The following is a 27,231-nucleotide window of genomic DNA, read 5'->3' as shown; positions in this document are numbered from 1 at the left end:
CAGAAAATCGAGAAATATAAACTTGAAGGCTACACTCTCTACATTTAGTCGCGTGGAAAGCCCAAATGCTACGAGCGTTGAGCTGCCGCCAGCCACGTCAACTGTTTTTTTATTTGCCGCAATGGAAACGAGTAGGCGTTCAACCTACACAAAATAGAAAATCAATGCGCGCATCGGCTCGTGTTGACTTTACTACAATAGGTCGCGGTCCTTCTGTGAACTCTCCTTACGGGTCGAACCTAGGAATTCAAACACGATCTCCGCTTTTTGCAAAGGTCATTGCCCCCAAGAGAGAGAGAGAGAGAGAGCAATGTTGGTCCAACGAATAGTGGGCTTTAATAGGGCTTCGAACACTTCTTTAAGGCAGCATTTGAATTTCATGGCGCTCTCAGTGTGTAAAGAAGGGGACGAAATCTACTTTAAAAGTCCCTTTCATTCTTTACTCTTCTTTTTTTTTATGTTCAGCACATCCTTTAACCTGTTCCGCTTCAGCATTTCGCGTTTTATGCTGGCCCGTTTACATTCGTGGGAACATGCACCTTGTCTGCTGGAGCAGCGAGAAGCAGTCAGCACCGCAGCGCTGGTGGGGCATCGAAGCTCACGTGACATGTGCGCCACGGAGTGACGCGATTTGATGGACGCCGCTGTGCGCGCATTCGCAAGGGCGCGGTTTGGAATTGCGCGATCAACGAACAAAATTTGTTGAGCCACAGAGGCGAGAGCAATCGTGTTTTCGAAATTCCAAAATTTAAGCTATTACTAATGGCCAGCTGCAGATCTCTGATTGCGACCAGACACCTATCTCTAATAGTTAAATTTATTCACTCACTTCATTTGTTTATATGATTCCCCTCTTATCTGATTTACAACAACACTGGTATTACTATGCAGCAAAATACGTCTCTTTACCTAAAAAAGAAATTTTAAAAATTAGTGACGGGCTTTCCTGAAACGCCTCGTATAGATTTAAGAGGCTGTAGCTACGCACTCTGCATAATGTGAGAACGATGTTACTGGTAACTACTTGCTAAAAATCAGTTGCTGGGCGAGTTGCTATTTCATGTTCAGCGCGGAGTCAAACACGGACAAGAGGGGAGACACCACATAAAAGGGGAAATTACCTCTTTTTAGCTTTGCCTAAGACGGCGCCTGCCATTCACATGCTATCTGAAACGAACCATGACGTTGCCACACTCAAACACGCACCACGCTTCGACCTAGAATGGATTGCTGGGAGACCCCAATCAATGTTTCCACCGTGCCAAGCGTATGATTTCCTAAGGGGATAGGCACACCTGTAAATTGTTCGAGCGCAGTGTATTCGACATTTTATACCAACGCAAGAAAGAACGAACAAAGGTAGAGGGGGATACCCAGGCCAGTTGCCAAGGTTGCGGCAAGTGGACTCATCTTTCTCTGGGTCCAGACGAAGACAAGTCTTTTTGTCGAAACGTCGTTTAGCGTATTGAGACTCCCCTCTCGACCCTTGTTCATTTTGTTTCGTGTTGTCAAGATTCTCGCCTGCCTGCCTTCTCTCTACCGTGGATCGACATTTTTTGAACTCTCAAAAGTTCTTTGCCTTTAGGTGTCACGGAGTTAGAGAATAAGCGGGGCTCGACACCACCTGTGGGTGATTTCGCTACGCGTTCGTCGGTAAGAAACTTGTCATTCGAAAACGCAGCAACGTACTTACCATTGCTCTTTCCAAGACTTTAGCGGGGCGTGAGAGCCGTTTATTGGGGCAAAAGCGCGTAGGTTGATTTGTATGTCACGCACGTAGCTAGACATTTGTTTAGGGAGGGGCCCAACACAATTTTTTGTACCGAGGGAGGGGCTGGCGGTGCTTGCTCAAAGAGAAGCTTTTAAGTGAGCTGGGGGGACTGAGCTCGGTTTCGGAGGGGGGCTTGTATGCGTACCTGGCGTATGCTGCCTTTTTATTAATTCAATAGCTGCCCCTTTATACTCCAGCACTCAAGAGCTGTCGCTACGGTCTGGAGCAGCAATACTTAATGCTGCTGCTCTATGCCGCTTCGTTGAAGGCGCGGAGATCAGGCCTTAAGCTAGTTTCTGCAGCGCTGTAAGGCCACGTAAGCGACGCTGTAAACAGGGGATTAAAAATAACGAAAGAATATGGTAAAAGGGATACAACGATACAATAGAGCATGGAACGTTTACTTTTACTGCGGCACAAACGAAGCATGAGGGTATACTTTTTGAGAACCATGAACTCTTCATTTACAAGCTAACCATGAAGCAGTAATGTAACGCAAGTCATACATTTGTATATCTCCAAAGCTGCCCTCGTTCTGTAACGGCGTAGTGGAGTACTACGGATTAATGGCTTCGGCAACTTCGGGTTCCTTAAAGTACAACGGAGGCTCGTTGCATGCACATTTCTCCGTTTTATGTGCACCGAAGTGCGGCTGCTGGAAATCGAACCCACAGACTCGTCCTCGGCTGAAGAACGCCACAACCATCGATTTGTGCATGGTCACTTTTAAGCGCGAAAAGCGCGAGTCGCCAGGTGGAATCTTGGGCATCCCTAGGAAGCGCATAACATACTGCGCCCCTGCCACTGGGGGCATAAACAGGGCTTCCATTTCCAATTTATTTCTGAGAACGAGCTTTTGAGTGGGACAAAAAACGACCCACTCTCGGAAATGTACGGGACAACATTCGACTCTATTTGTGGTTCTTCCTATACTTTCATTCTTCTTTGTCACTTTCCTTACTAAATGCTATGCACACGAGACTGCACTGCAAGGAGTCAGGCATGAAATAATTATGTGCCGAATGAGAATAATTATTATCGTTTCCCCAGCAAGAAAACACTGTTTTTATTTCGTAATCAGAGTTTTCTTTGATTCCTCGTGTCCCCTTTCGTGCACTCTCACAGGACATATAACACATCGATGAAATTCATTCATCGCCGTGAGTAGCCAATTACAGCGAGAGTAGAATCGCTTGCCTTTGATGCGAAAAGTGCGACCACTCAGACGGATTGCTGCCGCGGTGGTTCAGTTGTTATGGCGCTCGGCTGCTGTCACGAAAGATGCGGGTTCGATCCCGGCCGCGGCGGTCGAATTTCCATAGAGGCGATGTGCTAGAGGCCTGTGTGCTGTATGAAGTCTCATTACACGTTAAGGAACCTCAGGTGGTCCCTCATAGCCGGACTTTAAACCTCATAAACCAACCCAAACCACTCAGACGGACTAAACATGTCGCAGCTCACCCATTGTTGAAGGTCGCTGAGGTCAGGGACAACGGAACCAGCTATCTGTGCCTCGACGACGGAATCACAGCTTGACTTGCATGGTGCGGAATGCCTGCACAAATACATGGGTAATAAAATTTAAGTTCTAAATATGCGGCCGCCACTCAGGTAGCTTTCTTTTTGTATGCCGGCTCGGAAGGGCACATAGCAGGTGCTCATGATGGCAATAGTTTCGTTATGAAGCATTATAACTATATGCTAAGCATAGTTTAGCCTATTTTAAGGTAGATGCTGATGAAGCTCAATTTAAAGTTTTTCACGTGGTAGCGCTGAGTTATATTTGTGAATGTGGGGTCACCAAAATTGCTATGTAGCAATTTTTTTATCATCGTCATCATCATCATCATTTTATTTTATAAAACCAATACATCAAAACTTAATTGGACCCATAGCCAGCTCGGCTAGTGAAAGGTCCAAACACATGATATTCACTAAAGAATGGCAGACATTCAAAATACATGTACAAAAAGACTAGAGATGCTACAATAGCGGCATTGCAAATATGTTAAACACATACATATTCTGAAAAACAACAAAATATAGGTTTATGAATGTACAAAACTAAGTACAAAATTACATGCTTTCAGCCTCCTGGGAAAAACAAGGCAAGTGCATGAATAATTTAAGTCAATAATAATAGTTGTTTTTGATCTGAGCATTGAACCATAGCTTTTTTATGTCTGGGGTAAGCAGCAACTTTTCGCCAGCAACAAGGAGCGCGTACTGCTTGATTGAGAGCGAGGGAAATGTTTTCAAACGGGTCGCGGTCAGGCCCCCCTTGTGCCGTGCACATTCCACGAGGCGCAAGGGCGCGTGTTCATGCAGGCACTGTCTGCCTTTTTATGATGTCCCGCGGTTTCTCCGTGCTACGAGGGAGGAAATCTACCATAATAGCAATATTAGCAGTGCGACGACGACAACAACCACAACAACAAAAGAAAATCAGGGAAGGTTTCAGCGTATTATGCATCGTTTCAAGTGTTCTGTCGCGTATAAATCTGCGCCATCACTGGGTCAGAGTCAAACACCGAAACGCATACGTAAACATCCGCTACGACAACGACTCACTTGTGAGTGATGCGTGTGACAACAGGAACATCTCTGGAACTGGACAAAGTAGAACAATGCAGCCGTCGTAAAGTGCTGGCTGCCATGGCGTGTGTGCCTCCTTTGTTCTGTTCGCGGTTTATATATAACGACAGTCCGCAGCTGATGCGCACATCACGCGTGCAGGGCTGTGAGGACACGACTCAGTCCCAACTGCCTGTTATTGTCACCTGGACTAGGAAATTGCCTGCGGAATTTAAAATTACTAGCCATGGCGTTTAGAGTGATTTCTGATCTTACACCATAATCTAGCTTGCGTTAAGCTGCTACAAGAAAATTTCTAGAACAGGAACCATGCCAGGCTTTGAGACCTCGAAAACAATAAACGAGAGTCTGAATTCGAGAGAAAAAAATGCAAACTAAGCGCAGAGGCTTTCCATAATTGTAAAGGGTTGATAACTGCGTCCGTGAGCGAAGAGATATATAGGGAAGAATGGGCCGAGACATGCGCAGCAGGCAAGAGGCATGACATGGCACAGACACGTCCCAGACATTCGCTTGCTGAGCTCAACGCAACAACTCCATTTTTGCTTCTCCGCGCAGCTACGCTCTCAGGCCGAGCTGCTGCTATCCAGCGGGTGGTTTTTCGTGCAACCTGTCTTTGCCGCGGCAGGCTCTGTACTTCGAGCCATTTGTGCACTTCTCTGGCCTATTAAGTGACAATCATGGGATACTTCAAACTGCACTGGCATGCACTGACGTCATTCGTCGTTGTTTCGACCGCTTTCCTTAGAATGAGACGCCGAAAAGAAACGAAGCCCTTGTGAGGAGGACTCATGTGTCTGGAACAGGCCGACTGCCGTCAGGCAATTTGGAACGTGGCGGAGCTTCGCTGTGACCCAAGTTACATGCTCATAAAGCTGTTTCTTGCGTGTAGGCGGGCTTCCAGCCTTGTGCCGTTTGTTGCCGTTGCACCAAGAACGCACGTTGATCCTCTGCTAAGAGGAGGGTCACAGAAAATAGCGTTTGAGCTCAGACTCATTTGATTTTTGTTGTCTTTTTTTGCATTAGCTCACTTTCAGCAGTTTTTAAGAGCTAATCGTTTGGAGAGCAAGAACGGCCTAAAATCAGACTTCCGTTTGAACAGGCTTTGCGCTAAACTTTATCCGCGGCTGGTGATGAATGTTCAGCTGAAGATTTCAGTTGCACGCGTTCCTGACGGGGGGTGTCGTGGCTGCGGCGTTACTCGACCGATACGGCCTTGACCTTGTTATTTTTGTCGCGCATATGCTTGATCTATGGATATTTTCATATTTTCATGTCGTAATGCGGGCCGCAGCATTCTGCAGTGTTCTCAACGAGTGTAAACGAGGCATACATGGGCGACGTAGGAGAGCTGTAGACGTTAAACGAGATGACTTCGCTGCAACGTAACGACATTGCCTGTCATGTCCAAAGAACTTATTTCTTCAATAACAGCGCAAACAGCGAAACTGTCTAACCGATGCATTTTGCCAAATTTTCTTTTCCTCAGACATGCTTAATTGCGTCCAAATGCCACGGGATCACTCAAGCTAAAATTCGGGCTATGCTATAGCCTGAATTAAGTAGGTAGGAAAATTTAGGGGAAGTTCCTCTGGCACCTTGCGATCGTTCATTCGGTAACATCTGCTCTACATACCGAATGCACTATCGGCAGAAAACAAGGCAAAAGAAAAAAATAAAAGTGGGGCAGCGGGCAAGAACACGCTGGACACTGAGCTGCGTCCATGCATTTTCTCTGGCTGTTCTTGCTCTTTTCGCCTCTTTGCTTTCGACAACGCTACAACCATCTCATGTCCTCGCGAGGAAATGCGTATAAAGCAAAAACTGTCGGTCCTTTATTTCAACTGAATCAAAACCCTTGAGCTGCTGTCACGCTGATGTGTGATGGCTTGTCATTCTCTGTGCAGTTCGTACATCTTGGAATACCCTGATAGGTTCAGCCCTTGGAACTATAGTCGAGTCGCGGCTAAAGTCGGCTTTCACATAAAGCAAAGATATTACTTTTTTTATCTGCACAAGAAAGTTCCCCTTTCTACAGCTTAATAACTGGTTCGCCACTTTCGTTTCATTGTCTATGCGTCTATATTTGAAGGCCTCAGAAGAAAAAAAATATTCGCCGTGGTTTATTATTGAATGCTTCATCACACATCAATAAAAGCTTAAGACTGTTTATTACTGAAGAATCGACACAGCAATCATATTCTTTCAGGAATCCTATTATTGCCATTTTTAGCATTAATTTATCCAAATCATTGCCGCAGCCAGAATATTATTACAGGTTCCTTTTACAGCGGTGAGTCGACCTGAGCCTGGTGCGTTAGCAATTCATTCCCTCCCCCCCCCTCTTTTTTTGTTTCTTCAGCGTCACATGACAATATGTTGTTACTTACTGAGTGTTAAAAATACGGCATCTGACAAAAGGTGAAAAGATTGTCTACCCAATGCGCGATCGCCATTACTTACTACAAATGGAAAGAAGTCGCAATTTTATTGAGCTTGTCTACATTAATAAACAGGGCTGTTAACCAATGCTGACACGTGAATTTGTATAACGTATAGCGCCTAAAAAAAGCTAACTTACTTTACCATTTGGTTGCTTCAAAGCTAGAAATTTTTTTTTTTTGAATTCGAAAGGAAATCACAAACTACAAGGTGACGGTAGTTGCACCTACCCGTGAAAGCCGGTACGAATGCGACGGCCGTGTACATACTAAAGTGTACTTAGTGCCGCATTTGACTCGCATTGAAAACGCGCGCAAAGTCCAACAACACTAACTTTCTCTGCACAGGCGAAAACGTGACACAGCCGAACGAACCGCTGCGGTGGCCTGGTTTCTACGGCGCTCAGCCGCTCGAGCACGAGTTCGCCGGCTCGTGTCTAGCCGTGACGGCCCCATTTAGAAGGAGGCAGCACCCAAAAGTGCCCGTGTGCACGTCAAAGAAACCCAGGCGGGCGAACTTGGGCCGCTCACTACAGCGAACCTGATGGTCCGGAATGTTGCCTTGGCCTGCCCGAACGACATCGATATGCAGAACGACGGTTAATTTTGAAAACGATGCCGGAGTTCGATCGCAACGCGGAGTGCAGCTTTGCAGCGATGTGAGCTGGCATCAATCGCGCGCAACAGCAAAGCAACAAAGAGATCTCCCCGTTATAAACAGCACAGCGCATGTCACATCTGGCGCGACTGGCGAGCAGTTTGGACGGCGCGCGCCGCTGCTATAGACAAGACAGCTGGGCAGATTTAAATCTCTGCGAGCTCACGTGTGCGCACCGACGTGTGCTTACGTAATACGTGATGCGTCGTTTTACCACCTTCTTTGCAGTAGCATCGCACTCGGAAGGAAAAAGAACGCTGGAATGGTCTTGAGGAAAGCTTCAACAAAGGAGCCTAAAAACGAGGTTTTGTTTCGTCTCTCTGTGTTTCTTGTACGTCCATGGAAAATCGCACTCACTCGAAGGGATGCGGTCATCGACAAGGACTTTGAGCAGGACACGGGATGCGGTCAACGACAAGGACTTTGAGCAGGGCACCCAAGGATATTTTGCAAAGTAGTGGTTACCGTACGATTGAAGTGTCCCGGGTAAATGGCATTCTCGGACCTCTACGCCGCCGCTGAGTATGGCGCGCTTCTTGCGGTAGTGATTCAGTGCTAAAGAACCGTAGAGAAAACAAGCGAATTGTGTTGGCCTTGACAACGCTCACGCACAGCGGCCGTGACAACAACGCGCCCTGTCAGAATGTCACGCCTCGTCGTAGTAGGTTTATGATGCGACATCGAGCTGTTGCTTCACGCAACTCGCCGGACTCGTCATCGTCAGCCTGTCATCTGTTCCCTGCGCTTAAACGACATCAAAAACAACGTAATTAAGGACCAAGTATAGCGGTCGTACACTGCCACTCACCCCAAGCAGTTTCTGATGTAGCGAAGTTGGCTATATTTTGCCAAAAAAAAACAAACAAGCCTCGTACGCATATTGTTCCTCGGGCATGAGTGTTAGCTATTTATTACAAGACACATCTGACAAGCGGACAAGGGCTAACGGGCATGATTCAAGCCTCACTCTTAATCCTGTTTTTCCACATGTTCGAGCTGGCTCTCTCCGTGTCATTGTTTTTATGGTCATTTTCTTTCTATAGGTCTTATATCCGATTTTGTTTGCTCGCAGGAGGAACACATGCTGATGCGCTTCAAGCTTTAGTTTTGCTTGACCACTTGTATTGCTGATGCTGCAATGTATGCTGTCATTTCTTTGTATATTTTTACGTTTTTTGCTCCTTTCTTGCCACATCCTTCACGAAGAATTTCTGCTCCCTGGATTACTACAAACGTCTCCACTTGTAAGCGGTACACTTGTTCCATTCATCGCCTTTCTTTTAGTTATCTATCAAGTACCACAAGTTTGCGCTGCTTTTATGGCTTTTGCTGGCTTGATTTCCGGAGTCAGATGCGCCCTGGCAAAACAGTCATGCGAGCGCTCCCGTTGTGGAGTTGAAATGCGCGCCAACTTTTTCTTCTCGTCACTTATTTTTAACTAGCGGCGCATTTTGTGCACCCCAGCCTTATTTAGCCCTGTTTCACCCTCTCTTGGCTTCACGGCTTTTCTTTGGCACTTACACTCAATTCTGAACCCCGTGAAGGAATAAAGGCTAGCAAAACGAGCAGTAGAAGACTGCAGTGGTATGCTCAGCTTTCACGAAGAAGCAATGTGTTACGTTTGTATATGTGTAAGAAAGTGGGAAAATTTTTTAATTTAGGACTAGTGTTGCGTGGTACGCCCTGCAGACTTACAGTGAAGGAGTGTTGGCTTCATTTGCAAATGTGAAAAAAAAAGAATAAACTGGAGGGGACACTTAACCTCCGCCCTGAGGGTATGACACGATAGTGTTAATAGGTTAATGTCGATTTATGCAGAAGGTCATTCTCTACTCTACATTCATAAATCGCTGGGAGGCCTCACATTTCTCCAGGCGCAGTGGTGCAGCGATTAAGCGATTCGCCACTGACCTGCGATGACAGGTGCTGCCACCTGTGGGGCTTGTGCGACCCAAGTTGCTCTTCCCGAACAACCTCTCGCGACCAATCATTAATTTAACTGCCACCTGCCACGGTGGACAGTTTGCTCACAATACGGTAGACATGGTTGAAGAAGTCTTGGGTCACTGACGAATTGTCGAAAAAAAACAGTTAGTTGACGTTTTGGAACTCCTATATGGGTTCCTTATTGACAATGAAGAGCCGGCCGAGTAAGAAGCAGCTTAAGAAGCTTTTAAAAGCCGACGTAATGATTTTGCGTATGCCGGGTGAAGAATGCCCCTTAGTCCTGTTGATAGTGCTCGGCGTTAACTGTATGATCAGTGATTCCAGGTGCAGCCGTGCTGAGAGGCTTCTTTCGGTAGCAACGATCTCTACGTCATCCAAAGTGATTTAATGCCCTTCTTTTTGCGCGTGTTCTTCCTCAGCGTTTGACGTGGTGCGGTCCCTGGTGACATCATTGCGGTGCTCTTTTAGCCGCCTTGGCAAATTCCCCGTCTCACCGATGTAGACGGAGTCGCAATCATCACAAGGTATCTTATATACGTTACACGGAAACTTTGACCGGGGCAAAGCATCTTATCATATGCTGTTTAGTAAATAATTTAATTGCATTTCTGCTATTGTAGAACTCATTGTTCTTTGAATTTCTTGATGTCAATTAATATGGACATTACCTGTTGCTGTAAACCACTACTGCCTTGTAGAAGGGGTCATGGGCCTAGTCAAGCTGTCGAGACAGCTTTTAGCTCTTGACCATTTCCAGGATCCATTATTTCTGGAAAAATAAAAGAATTGAATTGAATCGTTCACTGTAACAAGAGCCCCGCGCAATTTGCTGGTAGGCACGTGTGCAATGTGCACATTATGCTCCTTGAAGTCACTTGCCAAGGCTTCTCTTATGCCTGGAATGGACGGAATGGACGGGCGTTTTGGGCGAGATGACGGCGTTGCATGTGGTGTGGGTTGCTGCTGCGGATACTTGCCGAACTGACGTCTGGAGACACCCTTTCAATAAACTTTTTCGGATATCCGTTCTTTGGCAGGTCCTTCCTTATTATTTCAAGTTCCTGATTAAGGGTGTGCTCATCGGAACACGTGCGGACTGCTCGGTTCACAAGTGATGCCACGACCGAGCTTTTGTGAGCTAATGGGTGCACCGATTTAAAATCAAGGTACCCTATTAGCTCACAAAAGCTCGGTCAAGAAGCACAATCTGCATATTGCCCACGTGCCTACCAGCAAATTGCACGGGGCTCTTGTTACAGTGAAAGATGATTTGCCCCGGTCAAAGTTTCCGGGTATCGTATATAAGATACGTTGTGATGATTGCGACTACGTCTACATCCGTGAGACGGGGAATTTGCCAAGGCGGCTAAAAGAGCACCGCAATGATGTCGCCAGGGACCGCACCACGTCAAATGCTTAGGCAGAACACGCGCAAAGAGAAGGGCATGAAATCACTCGGGATGACGTAGAGATCGTTGCTACCGAAAGAAGCCTCTAAGCACGGCTGCACCTGGAATCAGTGATCATACAGTCAACGCCGAACACTATCAACAGGACTAAAGTGAATTCTTCACCCGGCTTACGCAAACTCATTACGTCGACTTTTCAAAGCTTCTTAAGCTGCTTCTTACTCGACCGCTTCTTCATGGTGAACAAAGAACCCATATAGGGGTACCGAAACGTCAACTGTTTTTTTTTTTTTGACAATTGATCAGTGACCCAAGACTTGTTCAACCATGCTGCTACCTTACTAGACGGCGTTCCGTTAAGCCATGAATTAAATCCGGTAGACACGTTGGGACGACGCCGTGAGGTCACTTGGCCTAGGTGGCCAACCTACGTTGTCGGAGCGGCCGGAGCAACCGGCCGCTATGGCTGCGAAGCTTCAAACTTGCCAACGCCGAAGCCGGACATTTTTCTCCGACAGGGGGGTACTGACGTTCTCGCGTTAAAAAGAAAACAAAACACTCCTGCTCACCTCGTGGGACGATATAGAAAGTAAATAATAAAGCCTTTTGTGCCAAATTCACGCTATGTGCCGTGCAGAAAATCGCAATGTAGGATTTGGAACGATTTCTACTACCCGAGGTTTTTACTGAGCGCCAGAATCTTAGTGCGCGGCCATTTTAGCAGTTGTCTCCATCGGAATGCGGCCATCGCAGCTGGGATCGATCCAGTGAAGTTCGTGCTTTACACCAGTTGGAAGTAATTGTCAGAATTGCACAGCCGACATTGCAAGCTGTATTCCTGCTTGTAAATGAATAAGCACATTTTGCTGAGCAAATTAGTCTTCATTTGTGAAAAAAGCCCTTGGGGTTGAATGAGATATTGCAGCAATTATTGGCTATCGTTTCTGCAGGCTTAATAGAAAAAGAATGTACGAAACACTTAACTCCCACCTTAAGGCTATGACGCGATAGCATAATGGGTTAATCACCATATATGCAGAAGTGGTCATTCTGGACTTTACGTTGGGGTTTGATGCCCCTGCGGGCAGTGCCGCTGAAGGAGAGAAAGCAGACGGAAGACGAAGCTAACGAAGTTCAGTTAGGCGCTCACGAACGCTTGACTACTGAGCTGCTGTGTACTGACAAAGATTGTGGACGTCCACATTTATTCCTTGATTTGCGTCCTTGCAATTTTTTTTCGGCCTATATATACCGATGCAGAACTACAAAACATTAGGACTAGATTTCGTAAAACAAAAGCTTCTTTACCTTCAATGTTTCTTCCTCTAAGATTGAATATCTGTAAGGACATTTTTCTTTCTCTATTACCAAACTATTTAGAATATTTCCTCGCCTCACCTTCACTCTCACTTGGTAGAATTTACCACCTATTCCTCGTCCTCTCCGTGAGCATATATTTATTATGCGCCATTCCACAGCCACACAAATTGCTGGCCATATAAGCCCTCCCACAACATAGGCCTCACTTTCAGGCGTTTTCGACAATTCAGTTATTCTCTTTATAGTGAGTATATATTTCGCCTGCACGCGAGAGGTCGAGCTGAATTATAGCCATGCGGTATATATAGCTGGGTGTAATCTGAGTGAAACAATATTTAAATAGTTGGCTCAAGATTTTTAGACAAAAACAGCGTAATATGTTGTGTACCTGTGCAAAGGTTTGGTTTAGTTTATGGAGGTTTAACGTCCCAAAGCGACTCAGGCTATGAGAGACGCCGTAGTGAAGCGCTACGGAAATTTCGACCACCTGAGGCTCTTTAACGTGCACTGACATCGCACACCACACTGGCCTCTAGAATCTCGATGGAGGCGAAATTCGACCACCGCGGCCGGGATCAAACCCGCGTCTTTCGGGCCGGCAGCCGAGCGCCATAATCACTCAGCCACCGCGGCGGCTTGTAGCTGTGTAAACGCATCACGTATATTTTTAATATGAAAAGGCAACTTGTGAATGCAAGCACTGCGCATCTAAAGAGACAAAAAGTGATCAACAGGATGTGCTCCAAAGACGTATGTCCGCCCATCACACGAACCAAGCGGCCGCACCCTGTCATATCGCTTGGCGCTCTGCTTAATTGAACGGCGACTTGTAATGCAGAACACTGCTCAACAGCTACTGAAGCTGCTTGCGCAACTTAAAATATCATCTCCCTTAAGAAGGGAGGCACCTCCACAGCAGACGCAACACAGGAAGTATATAAAGAGCAAGACAATACCATAAAAACATTGTCCCGTACTTCCACTCATGTACTAATACCGCAATGTCACTACGCTCCACACGATGAGAATACTGAGGAGATTGCCAACCCCCTCCCGCCTTAATACTATGGTGTTGCGTGCACACACGCACTCTCGCCGCCTTTCTCATACCTCCTCGTTGCGAAATGGTGAGGTTGGCTGGCTATACGCAGGCTGTCGACTAGCGCACCCTCGCCGAGAACCCGGCAGCTGCCCTAGTCTTTCCAAGCCGATTGACTGAGTTTTCATGCACCTTCATTCCGAATACAGTTTTATTCATTTACAATGCTCTGTAATAAAAGAATGAGGGTGGATATTCTCCTGCCTCTGAAGGACCTTCTTCTCACGGAAGCACCAAATACGTCACTGCCAACAGCAGCAGCATCACGCATCAGAACGAAAGTGCTCTGGGTCCACGGTTTAAATGAGTCAGTTGCCGAGGAAGGAGGCCTCATGACAACTAATACGCCGCACTACTCGCAGTTCGCAACAATTACTTACCCCACAGTGTCTTGTGCGTCACAGACGACTGAATTGAAGAGTGCTTAGCAGCCCATCTGCTGAGCCTCGAATTGTGAATATATCCATAAGCGCCGGAAACGCTTGCACGTATCATGAGGTTAATGAGGAGGAGCAAGCATCCCCATACAAAAACGTCCTATGGGCGTCTGTGGAAAAAGCCATGTCCGTCTATGGCCTTTTATGAACGTCTATAAGCACCCACAGAGGTTCTTATTGCCAGCTATTGAAAAATCTATGCCTCTAAATCTATAGCTTTGGAACCATAAAACTGTCTTAAGCTATCTATAGAATAATATATTCTCCTGAATATACGGCTATAGATGGACATAGGAAAGGTCTATAGCTATTTGGGCCAAATACCTATAGCCGGCCATATGACATTTTTGTATGGGTCAGGGACGCGCTTGCCTTAGCCGGCTTGCGCATATGGCAGAAGAAATCAGAAGCAGCGCCAGAAAGAGCTCAGAGACACAGAGGCCATCTCATCTTTTCGCAAGACCTCTAATTTGTTTATGTTTCTTGTTCGGTACCCTATTTCCCCGGCAAGAGTAAAGGGTCGTATTAGGACAGTTCTCATCCATAAGGCCGCTGCGGATTTGGATGGCACGGAAAAGCGCTAGCCAGTAATGACCGGCAATAATACAATCGCCCAATCATGGTACCCAACGGCAGAAGCGTTGGAGATATGAGAATCACCGTTACGAGTTCGCCAATATGAATCCTTCACGTGTATCGCATTAAGCAACAAACGACGGGTGACGAGTGACTAGAGGTTATCATTGCTTAAAGATATTTTCTTATCCAACTGCTACACTGTCATTTAAGCGCGGCTGCAGAAGAGGATTCAGGACTAATGTACACCGCCTATAGAGGATTATGGAGGGCATCAAAATCTCAGCGCATGGACACTTTTGCTTTTCACCCGCACCAGAGTTCATCCATCATGAACAGAACCTGCCACTTTCGGTTCATAAGAAATTTCATCAAATCCCTCAGGAGACGAGGAGGATCGTATTGTTTTGTTCCGATGACTCAGACTACTAAACACGTAGCAATGTGGAATGCTGAAAGGCAGTTAACAGCGATAATGTCTGGATTGCCTCTGTGAAGTCAGCTGTGATGAGTCACACAATGCGGTAGAGGCTCCATGCAAAAATGTGCTCTTCCCTGATGATGTAACGCTCTGCGAGACTCGCTAGCACTGATAATTCATCGATGAAGATGTCATGCAGGAGACAGTGTTGACATGGCCACGCTAACACCCACTCTCGAACGGAGTACGACGCCTCCCCGAACCTTATGCCTTTCTCGTTGTCTTCCACTTCCTCACTGTAGCATTTCCTCCAGTTCTCTTCACAAGGGGTGAAGGGGAAGAGGGCTAAGGGTATGGGAAAGCTTACGAAGACAAGGCTTCTTTAATATGCTGACGTCCGGTTCACTTTTTACGGACTAGACGTTTGATCAAACCATAACGAAGCCGCGTTTTAACCGTGCGAGTCCGGTGTCATATTCGGGTTTCATGCTTCGATGTAGTAAGCACGCGCTAAAGAAACAGCAACCACAGAACATCTAAGGGAAAGAAAAAAGGATTTTGCCACTTAGTAAACTATATACCTGTATATATACACTACCACAAAGCGCCAAGTACAGCTCACCACGATACCGAGTCAAACAGCTCAAAAGTTTAGCATGACGTCACAACGTGGCGTCATTGCAGGGGAAGAGTAAATGAAATAATGCTTTCAGCCTACGTTCACGGCCCTAAAGTAAGTGGAAAGAAGTCCGCTTCATCGTAGCCTCTTCATCAGCCTATAGTCAGTGGCGGCGGTGAAATTAGCGTTGTGTTCGACCGCGGCATGCACAACGAGCAGATGTCACGTATCCCGTAGGCCTAAAATTAAAGGATATGAAAGTCTTGTCTACGACAGCGCGTGTTGTTTTTGAGGCTACGACGGCGATGCTGCCTAAAAAAGAGCTGGATTCAATTGCGTTATTCTCTAATATCAACCTCGGGCCCGTTGCGATATGCCTTGGCAGCGATGATAGGGAAGGGAACAGCTGACGCCGCGTCACACAGCTCGTGGCGCGCGAAGCGGTTCGCCTAAGGAGAACTGAGAGCCTATATCTGGGGAATAGAACCGTCAGCGGTTTCCTTGTTCTGCATCAGCAGTCTTATTCGCCCAGCTCGAAGCGCGCCGTCCCGCATAATAGCCGCGGGGCCCACACACACACGCGCACTGCTAGACGAAAGGGCATCCAAATTTGCATTCTTCCCGCGGAATCAAGAAATCGTCGGTGATGTGCGGCAAAAGTGATGCCGTCTTCCGACGCAAGCTGTTCAGCGGGAGGGCTGCTGGACGGTCTGTTTACTTTTGCGCCGTTGGCGGCCAAAGTCCACCTGCCCTCTCCAAGCTCCACAAAACGCGCGAGACACCTGCGGACTGCGCTTCCTGGAACGCGAAGCGTGGCGCGCGTGCAGTCCAAGTGGTTTAAAAGGCTCTTTCTACTTTGTTTTTTTATTCGTGACTTTTGGATTGCATAAGTCTGCGCTAATTTATGACGCGTTTCAGTCCGCCGCGCGCCTAAAGATGGTATCAAGGCGTACAACAAACTAGCGCAAGCCTCTATTTTTTTTCTCCTTTGCTTCCACAAAAGAGCGCGCCCAGCAGCCCTCATCCCACGCGACTTGTTTCTAGCGTGTGCTCTGGGCAACCTCGTCTCTTGATAAGGATTCGTTCGTGGTACCTGATGTTCATTCGATATTGCAGCGCTCCATGCTGACATTTTGCGTGAAGTGCTTAGCTAAAGCTGACTGAAAATCCTATACACCATGAAACTTTTTTTGTCTGTTCTGTTTTCTCTAACAGCACCGAAATGAAATCCCCTTTGCTGACCCAAGTACTTACATCCATTATATAAGCGCGAATCCGGGACTGTCTCCGACACGTGGCTGCAAATGGCTTCGTCGAATATGATTGCGCAGTAAGACGATAAAAGCGGGGCAGGACTTAAGAAAATTGCATTTCCTGCAAGCTCGTAACGAGGTCCGTGCTAACTTGATCAGGTTTTAAGTCCGTCCTCTTTTATTTACAAATGTTATAAAACAGTTCTACAGTGCCATGCTTTTATGCTCTTGCTAAGAGAGTTAAAGAGAATGCGTTTGAAGAAGGGACAGGCGTGGTAGAAGTCACAGAAAAGAGGCTTATCTTCATCATGTAAGAATTCATTTTCGGGGCCTTGGAAATACTCGATTACCTGTAGTATACGGAGCATTTGTTTGTACACCGAAAAGGCGAATGTCGCAGCCTTCAAACGCGTAAAAAGTGTTTTCACGCAAGCAAGCGGCTCGTTTAGCGAAGGCTGACTCAAGCAGGAAGCCATTACGATGATCCACGGTCAACATGTCGGCTCTCGTCGCATGTTGTCCCCTGAGTGTACCTGCAGTGCAGTGATGCCTTTTTTTGTGCTCGCACTCTGGCGAGGTGCGCAGGACCAGAGTGAGGGCTTGATGTAACGCCAAGAACCTCGGTCGAGGATTCTGCCTGCTGGATCGTCGGCGCTTGGAGTGTTTGGTGTTGTTCGAGATTGGTTGCTAGCCGCAGTACCCTCTTTGAAACAGTTCACTGATTGCCGAGGCGTCCCTGTCGGAGTAATGAGAAATATGGCAGTGTAGTTAGCGACTATTCTGGACTAGACCGTACAGACGTGGGCGCTTTCTTCAGCTGGAGCTGACCTCCATTTTTATCATCGCGCAGACGCACATTCAAGCGTTATTGAACAGTAATCGAAAAAAATGGCCAGGCTTAGCTTGGTTAAGCCAAGAATGCGTTGCATATCTCGATGGAGTTCCGTGCTGCTCCGTTGACTCGATAGGCTATTGACTCGATCGCCATTGAAACTGCCCGTGTAGCAGCGCTCGATCGCCTTTGAGTCGATAGACTATCGGTTCGAGGGCCCTCGAAATGCCCGTGTGACAGGGGTATAAGGCTGTCCCGGCGAAGGAGCGCAGCTCTTTTATACATATGCCGTGACGTCAATCATAGCGCAGCGCCCCTAGCGGGAGGAGCGGGAGTCAGGTGGTGGCTGCGGCCGCGCGCGACCGCGCGAGTTGGGGCCCAGCTTTTCCTCCGGCTGTCGTGACGTCACGTCACGTGGTTGCGCTAAAGGTCAATGGTGGCTGCCCGGCCGCGCCCAAGGGCTGAACTGAGTGATTGCAATATGCAACGCTTAAAACGAGCCGCCGCGGTGGCTCAGTGGTTATGGCGCTCGGCAGCTGACCCAAAAGACGCGGGTTCGATCCCGGCCGCGGCGGTCGAGTTTCGATGGAGGCGAAATTCTAGAGGCCCGTGTACTGTGCGATGTCAGTGCACCTTAATGAACCCCATGTGGTCGAACTTTCCGGAGCCCTTCACTACGGCGTCCCTCATAGCCTTAGTAGTGGTAGTAGTAAGTGGTTTTATTAAAAATAATAATAAACAAGGAAGGAAAAGATTTTTGATAGCCCCGGCATCTGCCATCGATACTGAAGCACCTGAGTTGGGGCAGAGGAAGTAAAGGATAGCAGGCAGAATGGAGAAGTGAAATGTAACAGGCGAGGGGATAGGAAGAAGGGCTAGGTGGACCGTGCCAACTATGGCCTCTCGTTTTATGACCTTTATGCCGTTCACATGTCCTGTTCTGGAAAGTGTCAGTGAAGCTCCTTGGGTACGGACTGGTTTTATGTATTTATGGAGGTTTAACGTCCCAAAGTGACTCAGGCTAAGAGGGACGCCGCAGTGAAAGGCTCCGGAAATTTCGACCACCTTAACGTGCACTGACGTCACACAGTACATGGGCCTCTAGAATTCAGACACCGGCTGCAAGGAATTCTCCACAGCCTGAGTCGCTTCGTGACGTTAAACCCCTATAAAAAAAGAAAAACGAGCGCTGGAAAACTGAACGAAGGAACGTACAAAAACGAAGCGCTGTATAGCAACCGGTATGCTAACTGATCATTAACGCGTAGAGAACATATGGGCGAGAAAAGGTGCAAAGCTAGGCAAATATAATGGCGGAGCAACTATGTACTTTCTTTTGCGTAAACCAATTCTTTCTGTGGTGGAGAAGCTAGAAGCACACTGACAAATGCTTCACCCTGTTTGCGCGTGAAGAACGCCCAAACGATCTTGCGTGATTTTAAGCTGCGGCATCGCTGCAACGTCACCCGATTGTTGATTGCGGGCTGTGTATCCATTTGCGAAAGGGACCTATCAGGTAGCTGGCTACCGAGCGCTCCTTTCACGGGGTTGATAGGCATTTTCCCTATGTACAACTGCATTCCGAGCACGTGTTTTCTGGGCTGTGCCGAGTATGCTCAGTCAGCTGCCTTTGTGAAATTCAGCAATGCGCTGCCACAGCCCCAATGCCAGTATGCATGGCTTCACCCGGAAGGATAAATTTGAAAAAAAAATTCATGAACGCAGCTTTCTGTTTAGACACCATCGTGCGCTTGCCAGTTTGATCTTGTGAATTGCTCCCTTTTCGGAGGCTTTGCGCTTGCAGGTATGCTTTAGGAGAACTATTTGTTGGGCTAGATGGTGCATTTTGTAACAAAAGAACTGTCGCGCAACAAAGACGAGCACAAGAAAGAGGCACAAGGGACTAGCGCTAATCCTGTGTGCCTCTTTCTTGTGTTCGTCTTGGTTGCGCTACAGTTCTTTTGTTACAGGTATGCTCCTTGTCGGAGGACTACATATGCAGGCATACATGAAACATTTCACGGTTAATAAATATATCGGAGGCCAGTCAGCGCTTCGTGGCTGTCTCTTCCTTCGTTTCGTTGTTCCTGCGCTGTTTCAGAGCGTATAGCTCTGCCCACCGGAGTACAACTTCGGATGAACGCCTCATGCCGGTAATTTGACATTAAAGGGGCTGTGAGCCGGGCTCTAATAAAGTTGCAGCTTTCCTGGGATATTGAAGCACGCCGCTTCATGAATAGTGTCCAGCAAAGATTTTTTAAATGCACTTTGTAGAAGCTGAGTTATCTGTCGTTTAAATTTGAATTTCAGCGTCTTCACGCCTTTCCCTCTCCTCTCTTTTTGCAAGCTGGAAGGTAGGCTCTCCTTCGCCGACCCCCTCTGGGAGCGGAGCTTCGCGACCAGCTGAAGATAAGCGGCTTATTGGCCGCGGCCACGGTAGGTGCCTGACTTCTGAAAGAATCTAACCAATGGCCACCTCTCACCATGTCTACGCAGATGCGGGGGACGGAGAAGGGCGCGAGCATGAAAAAGTCGCCGGAAAGGGCTCGCCAACTTTGACGCGCGATTGTGGGTTGTCTGTTGCGTGTAGAAGAGTATGATTTGGCTCCGGTTTTCATGGCAACACAGTGCAGTGAATAAGTGAGTTAATGTGCTCGCCTCGGAAGTCGTTTCAGAGCCCCTTTAAATATCAGCCAAGGTCACAGCGGGACATCGTCGATTTCGCTACAATATAGCTATGTGTATAAGTATAGTATATGTCGCGTGATCAATCGTGGTCTAAGAGCACTTGCTGCTGGGCTAGTTGGTTTTAGTTCATAATTAAATAGTTTTTAGGCGCAAAAAAGGACAAGACACATAGGAAGTTGGCGCTTCGTCCTGTCACCTACACTATGTGTCTTGTCCTTTTTTGCTTGGAAGTTGGCGCTTCGTCCTGTCACCTACCCTATGTGTCTTGTCCTTTTTTGCGCCTAAAAACTATTTAACAATGGATCAATCGTGGGTTTCGACAAATGGTTAATCATGCAGTTATGTCGACTAATTGCAGGGTCAAATTAATTAGTCTTAATTAGCTAATTGCAATTAAAACACCAAACATCGCGCTATAACATCGAGTCATACTGTTGGAAAGCTTAGGTAAAGTGTAAATGCATTGTGCTAGTTAGCGACCAGAAATAATTAGCGTGGATTATTTATTACAATTAATACCCAACTTCGCGCTATAGCTTCGAGTCATACATATACCGTTGGAAAGCTCAGGTTGAGTGGAAATGCGCTGTGCTAGTTAGCGAACGGAGTTGATTAGCGTTAATTAGTCATTTGCGATTAAAACCAAAATTTGCGCTATAGCATCGAGTGATGCATTGTTGGAGAGCTCAGGTCGAGTGTAAAGGCACTGTGGTAGTTAACGATCCAAATTAATAACAGTTAATTAGTTATTCCAAATGAAAACCAGAATATATAATAACAACCGACCTAGTGCTCTACGAACTAGGTTTAACACAGCTTAACAGTTGCCAATTTTTTTCCATTCAGACTCAGTATGCTCCAACTAGGCCCATGCCAGCACGCATTCCCATTACTGCGCCTCCCATCGCTAGGTCTTCATCCTTATCGCTTTGTCTAAGCACTGCCTGAGATTATGTTGCGCAGAGCAATGGAAACACTGATGCACAATCCGTCTCCTCTCTGTTATCAATAAGAAAGGACTGACTACAGGGGAGCACGAAGCTTACTAGAGGGGCTGCAGCGGTGCTCTTTATTAAATCGGTCGGAGGCATCAACATTTCATGGTAGCTATCGGCAAGTTTGCAGTTCAAATAAGCAGATGTTTGCATTCGTTTCAGTAAAATAGGTACCTATCCAGTTTTCTTTCAGCCGAAATGTGACCGGGTTCGCACGCGCATACTCGTTCTCAGCTCCAGAATTCCGTATTGCTGCTGAGTAACTAAATCATCTACAGCGAACGAAGGCAGTATGCTATATTGCAGCACTTCGTTACGGTTAAAATGCAGCCTCCTGAGAAGGGAATGAATTTGAAGCCGAAATAAAAAGAAACGCATATCGACCTGTTCTACAGCCGCACGTGCCTGTGAGCTACCGGCGCTAGCGGAATGACCCGACATACGCGACCGCACTGACGGAAATTTTGAAATAGGAGGCTATACACCGCAGCACAGGACAGAGGGAGGTCACGACAGAGAGCTGTCACACTCCTTTAAAAAAAAAACAGAGTCGTCTGACGTCATGTTGGTCTGGCGCCACCGTAATTTTATGCGTAATTGATCCAAGCGCTTTTGAAGCTCTCCCTGTCCCACCAACAGCGGGCAATTGAAAACCTGCCCTCTACGGTGTCTGAGATTTTCAGTCATTAGGATGTTATAAAAAATTTAAGTTTGTATATTTTTGCTTCCGATAGGCATCCGGAGAGGAATATGGGCCTTCGCCGACGCAGAAAGACCAGAATCTGCTGAGGAACAGAAGTGAACAAAAACCGTGCTTAGACGCATCGCTGCATAAACGATCCGGTCTTCCTGTTCTATTTCTCATACGCAGTGCTCTCATCGGTTCGGTGTGCGATAGGGTATATGGGCTCAGAGTCCGTGTCACTCGGTGCCTTGAGCTCCCGTGCAGTTGGAAACTGAGCAAAGAGCCCAACTTCCGTTGGGGAAGAAATACTCATTCGTTCGGACAACATTTGGCCGATATCGTTTATATGTGGCACGATATCACGCATGTTCGTCAAGGCGGAAAATTGTGCATTGGTCGTGCCTGATTAGGCCTGCATGTGGAAAGTAATACATTGCAAAATCTGCTAAGTGCATGACTGTGCGTATTTATAATGCCTGTGGTTCATGCTGCGGTGAATTTTTATGCTCTGTAATTTGAGCGGAAACAAGGAATTAGTTCCCTCTCCTTGCACGCTTCTGGTCAGTGACCAAAGGCGGATCTCGCGGTTTTCTAAAGCTCTTTCATCGTGTATGATGATTACATTTGACTGCAAAAGTGGCCTGGCCCGTGTCTTTGCTGGGCCTGTAGCTTAACGTTTTTGGAAGCTAGACGGCGGTTTTTTTTCCCGACTCTACAAGCCATCGATCTGTAATTAGCCGCTTTGCAATGGGCAGGTCCCCGTCAAACCTCAGTGGGGTGTTTCCACCACTCTAGCATACTAGCTAAAGCACTCCTTTGGTAAACTAAAGAATAAAGGTTCTGTGTCTGTCTTTGAGGCGATATGCAAGGAGTCGAAGGATTTCATTGCGCAGTGAAATGCACTCCCTTGATTTCACTAAATGTACGATCAGCTTTTCTGGTCCCTCTGTGGTCTCAGTTCCATAACTTGAGTAGAGTTTTGAATCTCGTGGATGCGCTGTATAAGAGTTGTTCAGCGGTTTACATTTGGCATTCAGTTAATGTTCCGATACCTGATGCACAGCTTCACGTAGTGAAGCATAGTCCTATTGAGCTTCAAAAGTCACTGTCACAAGAAGGGTTTCCTGTGTGTGTGAATATAAATATGCCAGCTCTGCTCTCGTTTTTCGCAACTGTCGTCTTCACCTGCTTTTTCACAGCAATGCTGGTTAGTAACATACCCTACACGCACATACGTGAGTCACGCACATACATACCGCTTCATTTAGGCAGCAAGAGTTGCGGCGGCTCTAGAGTACAGAATATACGGCTTAGCTTTTCGATCATTGGCGGGACAACTTTACACAAACCCCGTCATTCGTGAGAAATTTCTTTCCGTCTTCTATGCAGTCTAGCAACCACGAAGTTAAATTTAATGAGCAGCTTCGCCACCAGGATATTTTATACGCAAAGAAAGGCCAATATATTGGCCTGAGCTATAAATGTCCGTCATGCAGTTTTGCACTGCAAGAGAACGAGAGAGAAAGAAACTCTTCTGCAGCTTGCACTCTAAACAGCCCTCAATGTTCTTCTCAGTAAACTGGTCACGTCTCCTGCTGATTCTGCACTCAATGCAAACAACCATGTCGCCTAAATCACCCCAGATATTCATCAAGCGGTCCAGGCAGCTGCAGTGTTGCCTGATTCGCTCTGACGCATGACAGAAATAAAGTTCAATTGTAGGAGGCAAGACAGAGCGGCTGTTAGAACAAACAGCACAAAACGATATAACTTGGCGACATTGTTGTGCGAAATGAGCAAGTTTTTCTTTCCTCAGGATGAGCGCAACAGGCTAATGATCCGAAGCTGACGCTCAATTAAGCAGAACTGCGACCTTTCGCGATCGTGCCTGGTGTCTGAGCTGTTCATCCATCCATTCCTTTTGCGCTTCGTACTCGAGGGCATTAAGTGCCGTCGTACAGGGATAATTAGTGGACCTTGAAAGCGACTCGAATGCAAACAGACCTGGGAGAACTGCTGAATCGAACGAGAGCAAACGTGGCTTTATGTTGAGAAGTTTCCGCTGAAAAAAGCAAAAACAAAAAGTAAAGAAAGTACTGCGAGCCCAATCGGAGTCGTTTGTGCTCGCTTTCTCAAGGCTGTGGACCTTAGCTTTGCGTGTTTAAAGGTGAGAGCTAAAGACTCGCCGAAAGTTAACGCAAGCGCTTTTCTTTGGCTGTTGAGCATTACACGTGAAGAATGAGGCAAGTTGATATCAACATGCTAATTTAGGATGGCAGTGAGGGAGTTCTATAAGAGAATCGCTTAAAAATCATAGTTGGTTAGTGGAGAGTAGATTTGTCTTTTTTAAGAGATCAGCTATTTACATCACAATCTAAAACTGTCAAATCAACCACTGCTTTGTAAACTTTGCAAAGCTTTACTTGAGGGCAAAATTTCTAATTATTTGCGTGGCTGACTAGCTTCGTAAGTAGCAACCGCCTTCAAGAATTCGTGCTCTATCTCGTGTGGAAGTTAGCGGCAAACGGACAACAGAACAGCACGTCGGAAAATGAAACAAAGGAGGTGCATTGACAACCTTGTTCGCTGTTTTCTGTTCGTGATGTGTTACGTGAACTCAACCAAGCTTCCACCTCGGTAACGTAACAGCTATAGTCCTCAGAAATCTTCCTTGTTAGTATTTATCATTGATTACTCAAGAGCTTTACTCATTCTGATACTTTTACTTTTAGCTGTTATGTGCATAACCTTGTTGTGTAATAACGAGGATTTGATGGACATGCCGGTTAGTTAGTTCGACATGACTGAGTGTTCAGCGAAACGGGGATGAAGACTACAGGCAGACGACAGCACATGCGCACGTGCTGTCATCTCTCTAGTCCTTGCCTGTGAGGGTTTCATACTGTGCTATGACCACATAATTTAGCAGGAATGTGATTAGACAGAAGCCCACCGTCCCTGTCAAAATTTAAGGAACCTTGGCCAACAAATGCGTAGAAACGACGTAAAATACGGCTTTGGTTGACTTCTAAAGGCGTCAGATATTCTGGAAGAAAATTAGATCTTTCGTCCACGGAGTGTATATACAGATTGATTTTGTGTGAATCCGCGTAACGAAATGCCCTGGAAGCGATCAACTAAGAGTAATCTGTGTAAATGTACGTGAACTTTACATGTGCATCTGCATGTTAATTTTATGACCATGAAGCGGTTCGGTATGTCTATTTTACAAGCGTAGGTACTTGAGTGTGTTGATGTATTTAGAACATGAAATACGAGTCCCTAATAAATGAGGAAAGAAAAAAAGTGGCAGGATTTTAACGTATATAGTTAAACCGAATAGACGTGCGAAAGCATGTGTTTCGACTGATTGGCTTTGCTTTGCTGAGTCGTCAGCACTCCTGGCGACGATATTAGTTCGATAGTGGTATTAGTTGAAGAAGACAACAAAGTGCAGTGCATAGCGCGAGTGAAAATGAAGCTGAAAGTATAACCCCGTCACGTCTACTTAATTTGAAGAGTTAGCGGCTTTCGTTTTTATTGTCGCCACAGTCGATATTGAGAGCAGGTGACCATTTGAACTCTTGACGACAGCGGAGCTATAGGGCCATGCAAAAAATATTAGTACTGTTTACTGACGACCGGAGCGGCGGAATCACACCGCACGGCGCTGCGGTTCACTAACATGCCGATAGCAAAAGTGCCGAGCCGTTCCCATGTTTGCAGCACGGTGAAAGCTGCCACGAAGCAACCTTTGTCAAGAGCGCCGCTTCCCTAGCGTCGGAGAGCCGCTGTGTTGAATGAGGCGTTAGCGCATCCTCGGTCTTTTTATTCACCAACAACGCAGACCGGACACAACACTAGCAAAACCCCTTATGCATGGTGATCAGGTGGACCGTATAGTACGTCGAGTCTCCAATAAACGTGGGGGGTTACGAAGCAAAGATGCCTTGCGGCTGGCACATGCCTTTGTAATGAGTAGAATTCTCTACTCAACCCCCTACCTTCACATGCGCAAACACGACGAGGACAACTCGAGGTCATACACCGCAAAGTCATCAAACGGGCTCTTGACCTTTCCATTACCACATCCAACCAGCGTTTGTTGGACCTGGGGGTGGTCAACACCTATCGAGAACTCCGAGACGCCCATCTCGTCAACCAATATACGCGCCTATCACAAACGCCATCCGGTCGCCGCATTCTTGACCGACTCCACATTTAACACACCATCACCTTTGAGGAACGGGTACGAGCGCCAGAACCCTGGAGACGCACCCTCAGGGTCCGACCCATTCCCCGCAACATGTCACACTCTGATTACAATGACCGTCGCCAGGCGCGTGCGGAAGCACTGGAGCGACATTATGGTCGACAACAACACGTGTACTACGTGGACATTGCCGGTCCCCACCGTGGGGGGTGGTTCACCGCAGTAGTGGTCCACGACAACACCACAGTGGCAGGACTCACTTTCCGCGCCTACAGCGCAACACACGCGGAGGAAATCGCGATTGCGCTCTCACTCTCCCTCCCACAAGTGAAACACATCATTACCGACTCGAAGGGGGCCTGTCGGAACTATGAGCTGTGTTGGATACCTCCTCTCGCTTGGCGCATCCTACAAAATTGCTGTCGGTCCAGCGACCCTCCATACTGTAACCTCATCTGGGCTCCCGGCCACGAGGGACTCCAGGGCAATGTGTTAGCCGATCAGGCGGACCGCGCGCTCACTCCCTGGGCACTGAAGCTTGCTCAGGAAGCCTACTCCGAGAGAGAGAGAGAGAGAGAGAGAGAGAGAGAGAGAGAGAGAGAGAGAGAGAGGGTTTATTGATAGGAAAGGCAGAGAGGTTGGCCTGAAAATAAATATCTGGCCTGCTACTCTGCTCTGGGGGACGGGAAGAGGAGATAAAAGAAGGTCACGATGGGGGACGATGATGATGGGAGGAGGCAGATGAAAAAATACTTTAAAAAAAAAGGCACACTTTCTGACATCACAAACGCGAGACAAGGTCCGTGTCGCTCAAAAAGCGTGAGAGCGCTCGCGTTGCCTTTACAGTTCTAAAACTATCTGGCCAAGCGCCGAGGATCAAATCCTCAGAGAGGAGCGATGTGTCCATAGGCTTCAGAGCAGATGCGAGTATGAGTCTTTCACGTGCATACGCTGTACACGCCACTAAAACATGTTCTATAGTCTCTAGCACGCCACATGTGGTACATTCCGGGGAGTCCGCTTGTCCTATTAAGTGCAAGTATTTGCGCGTGAATGCCACGTTTAAACGTAGTCTACGGATAACGCATGCAATAGGGCGAGGTATTCCGCGAGGAACTGAAAAGGTCATCGTCGGATCTAGCCGTTTAAGGCGGATGTGGCGGGTGTCTGGCAGGGCCCAGTACCTAGCCGTCACCCTCCTCCTCAATTCCGAAAGGAGACAAGTTGTGTCCACTATAGAGAACGGTACAGCTGTACGCAGGCCACTGCTGA

General features: G+C 47.1%; 1 protein-coding gene across 2 annotated transcripts in view; it reads right to left on the bottom strand.

Moving 5' to 3' along the window:
• LOC144131579 (uncharacterized) overlaps positions 1 to 27,231 on the bottom strand; it is a 51,234-nt gene that overhangs the window by 9,247 nt on the left and 14,756 nt on the right. Inside the window, exons 2-3 of one of the 2 annotated variants that reach the window (XM_077664458.1) lie at positions 10,081 to 10,181; positions 3,233 to 3,326 (exon numbers count right to left, since the gene is read on the bottom strand). In XM_077664458.1, the coding sequence (XP_077520584.1) occupies positions 3,233 to 3,236 (4 nt within the window). In that variant the 5' untranslated portion in view covers positions 3,237 to 3,326; positions 10,081 to 10,181. The remainder of the gene's footprint in view (positions 1 to 3,232; positions 3,327 to 10,080; positions 10,182 to 27,231) is intronic. The other variant, XM_077664457.1, reaches the window with a different exon arrangement.

This window comes from Amblyomma americanum, chromosome 1, assembly GCF_052857255.1.
Source record: "Amblyomma americanum isolate KBUSLIRL-KWMA chromosome 1, ASM5285725v1, whole genome shotgun sequence".
Taxonomy (NCBI): domain Eukaryota; kingdom Metazoa; phylum Arthropoda; class Arachnida; order Ixodida; family Ixodidae; genus Amblyomma; species Amblyomma americanum.
Note: the sequence above shows the minus strand (reverse complement) of the source record. Positions and strands in the feature narration are given on the sequence as shown.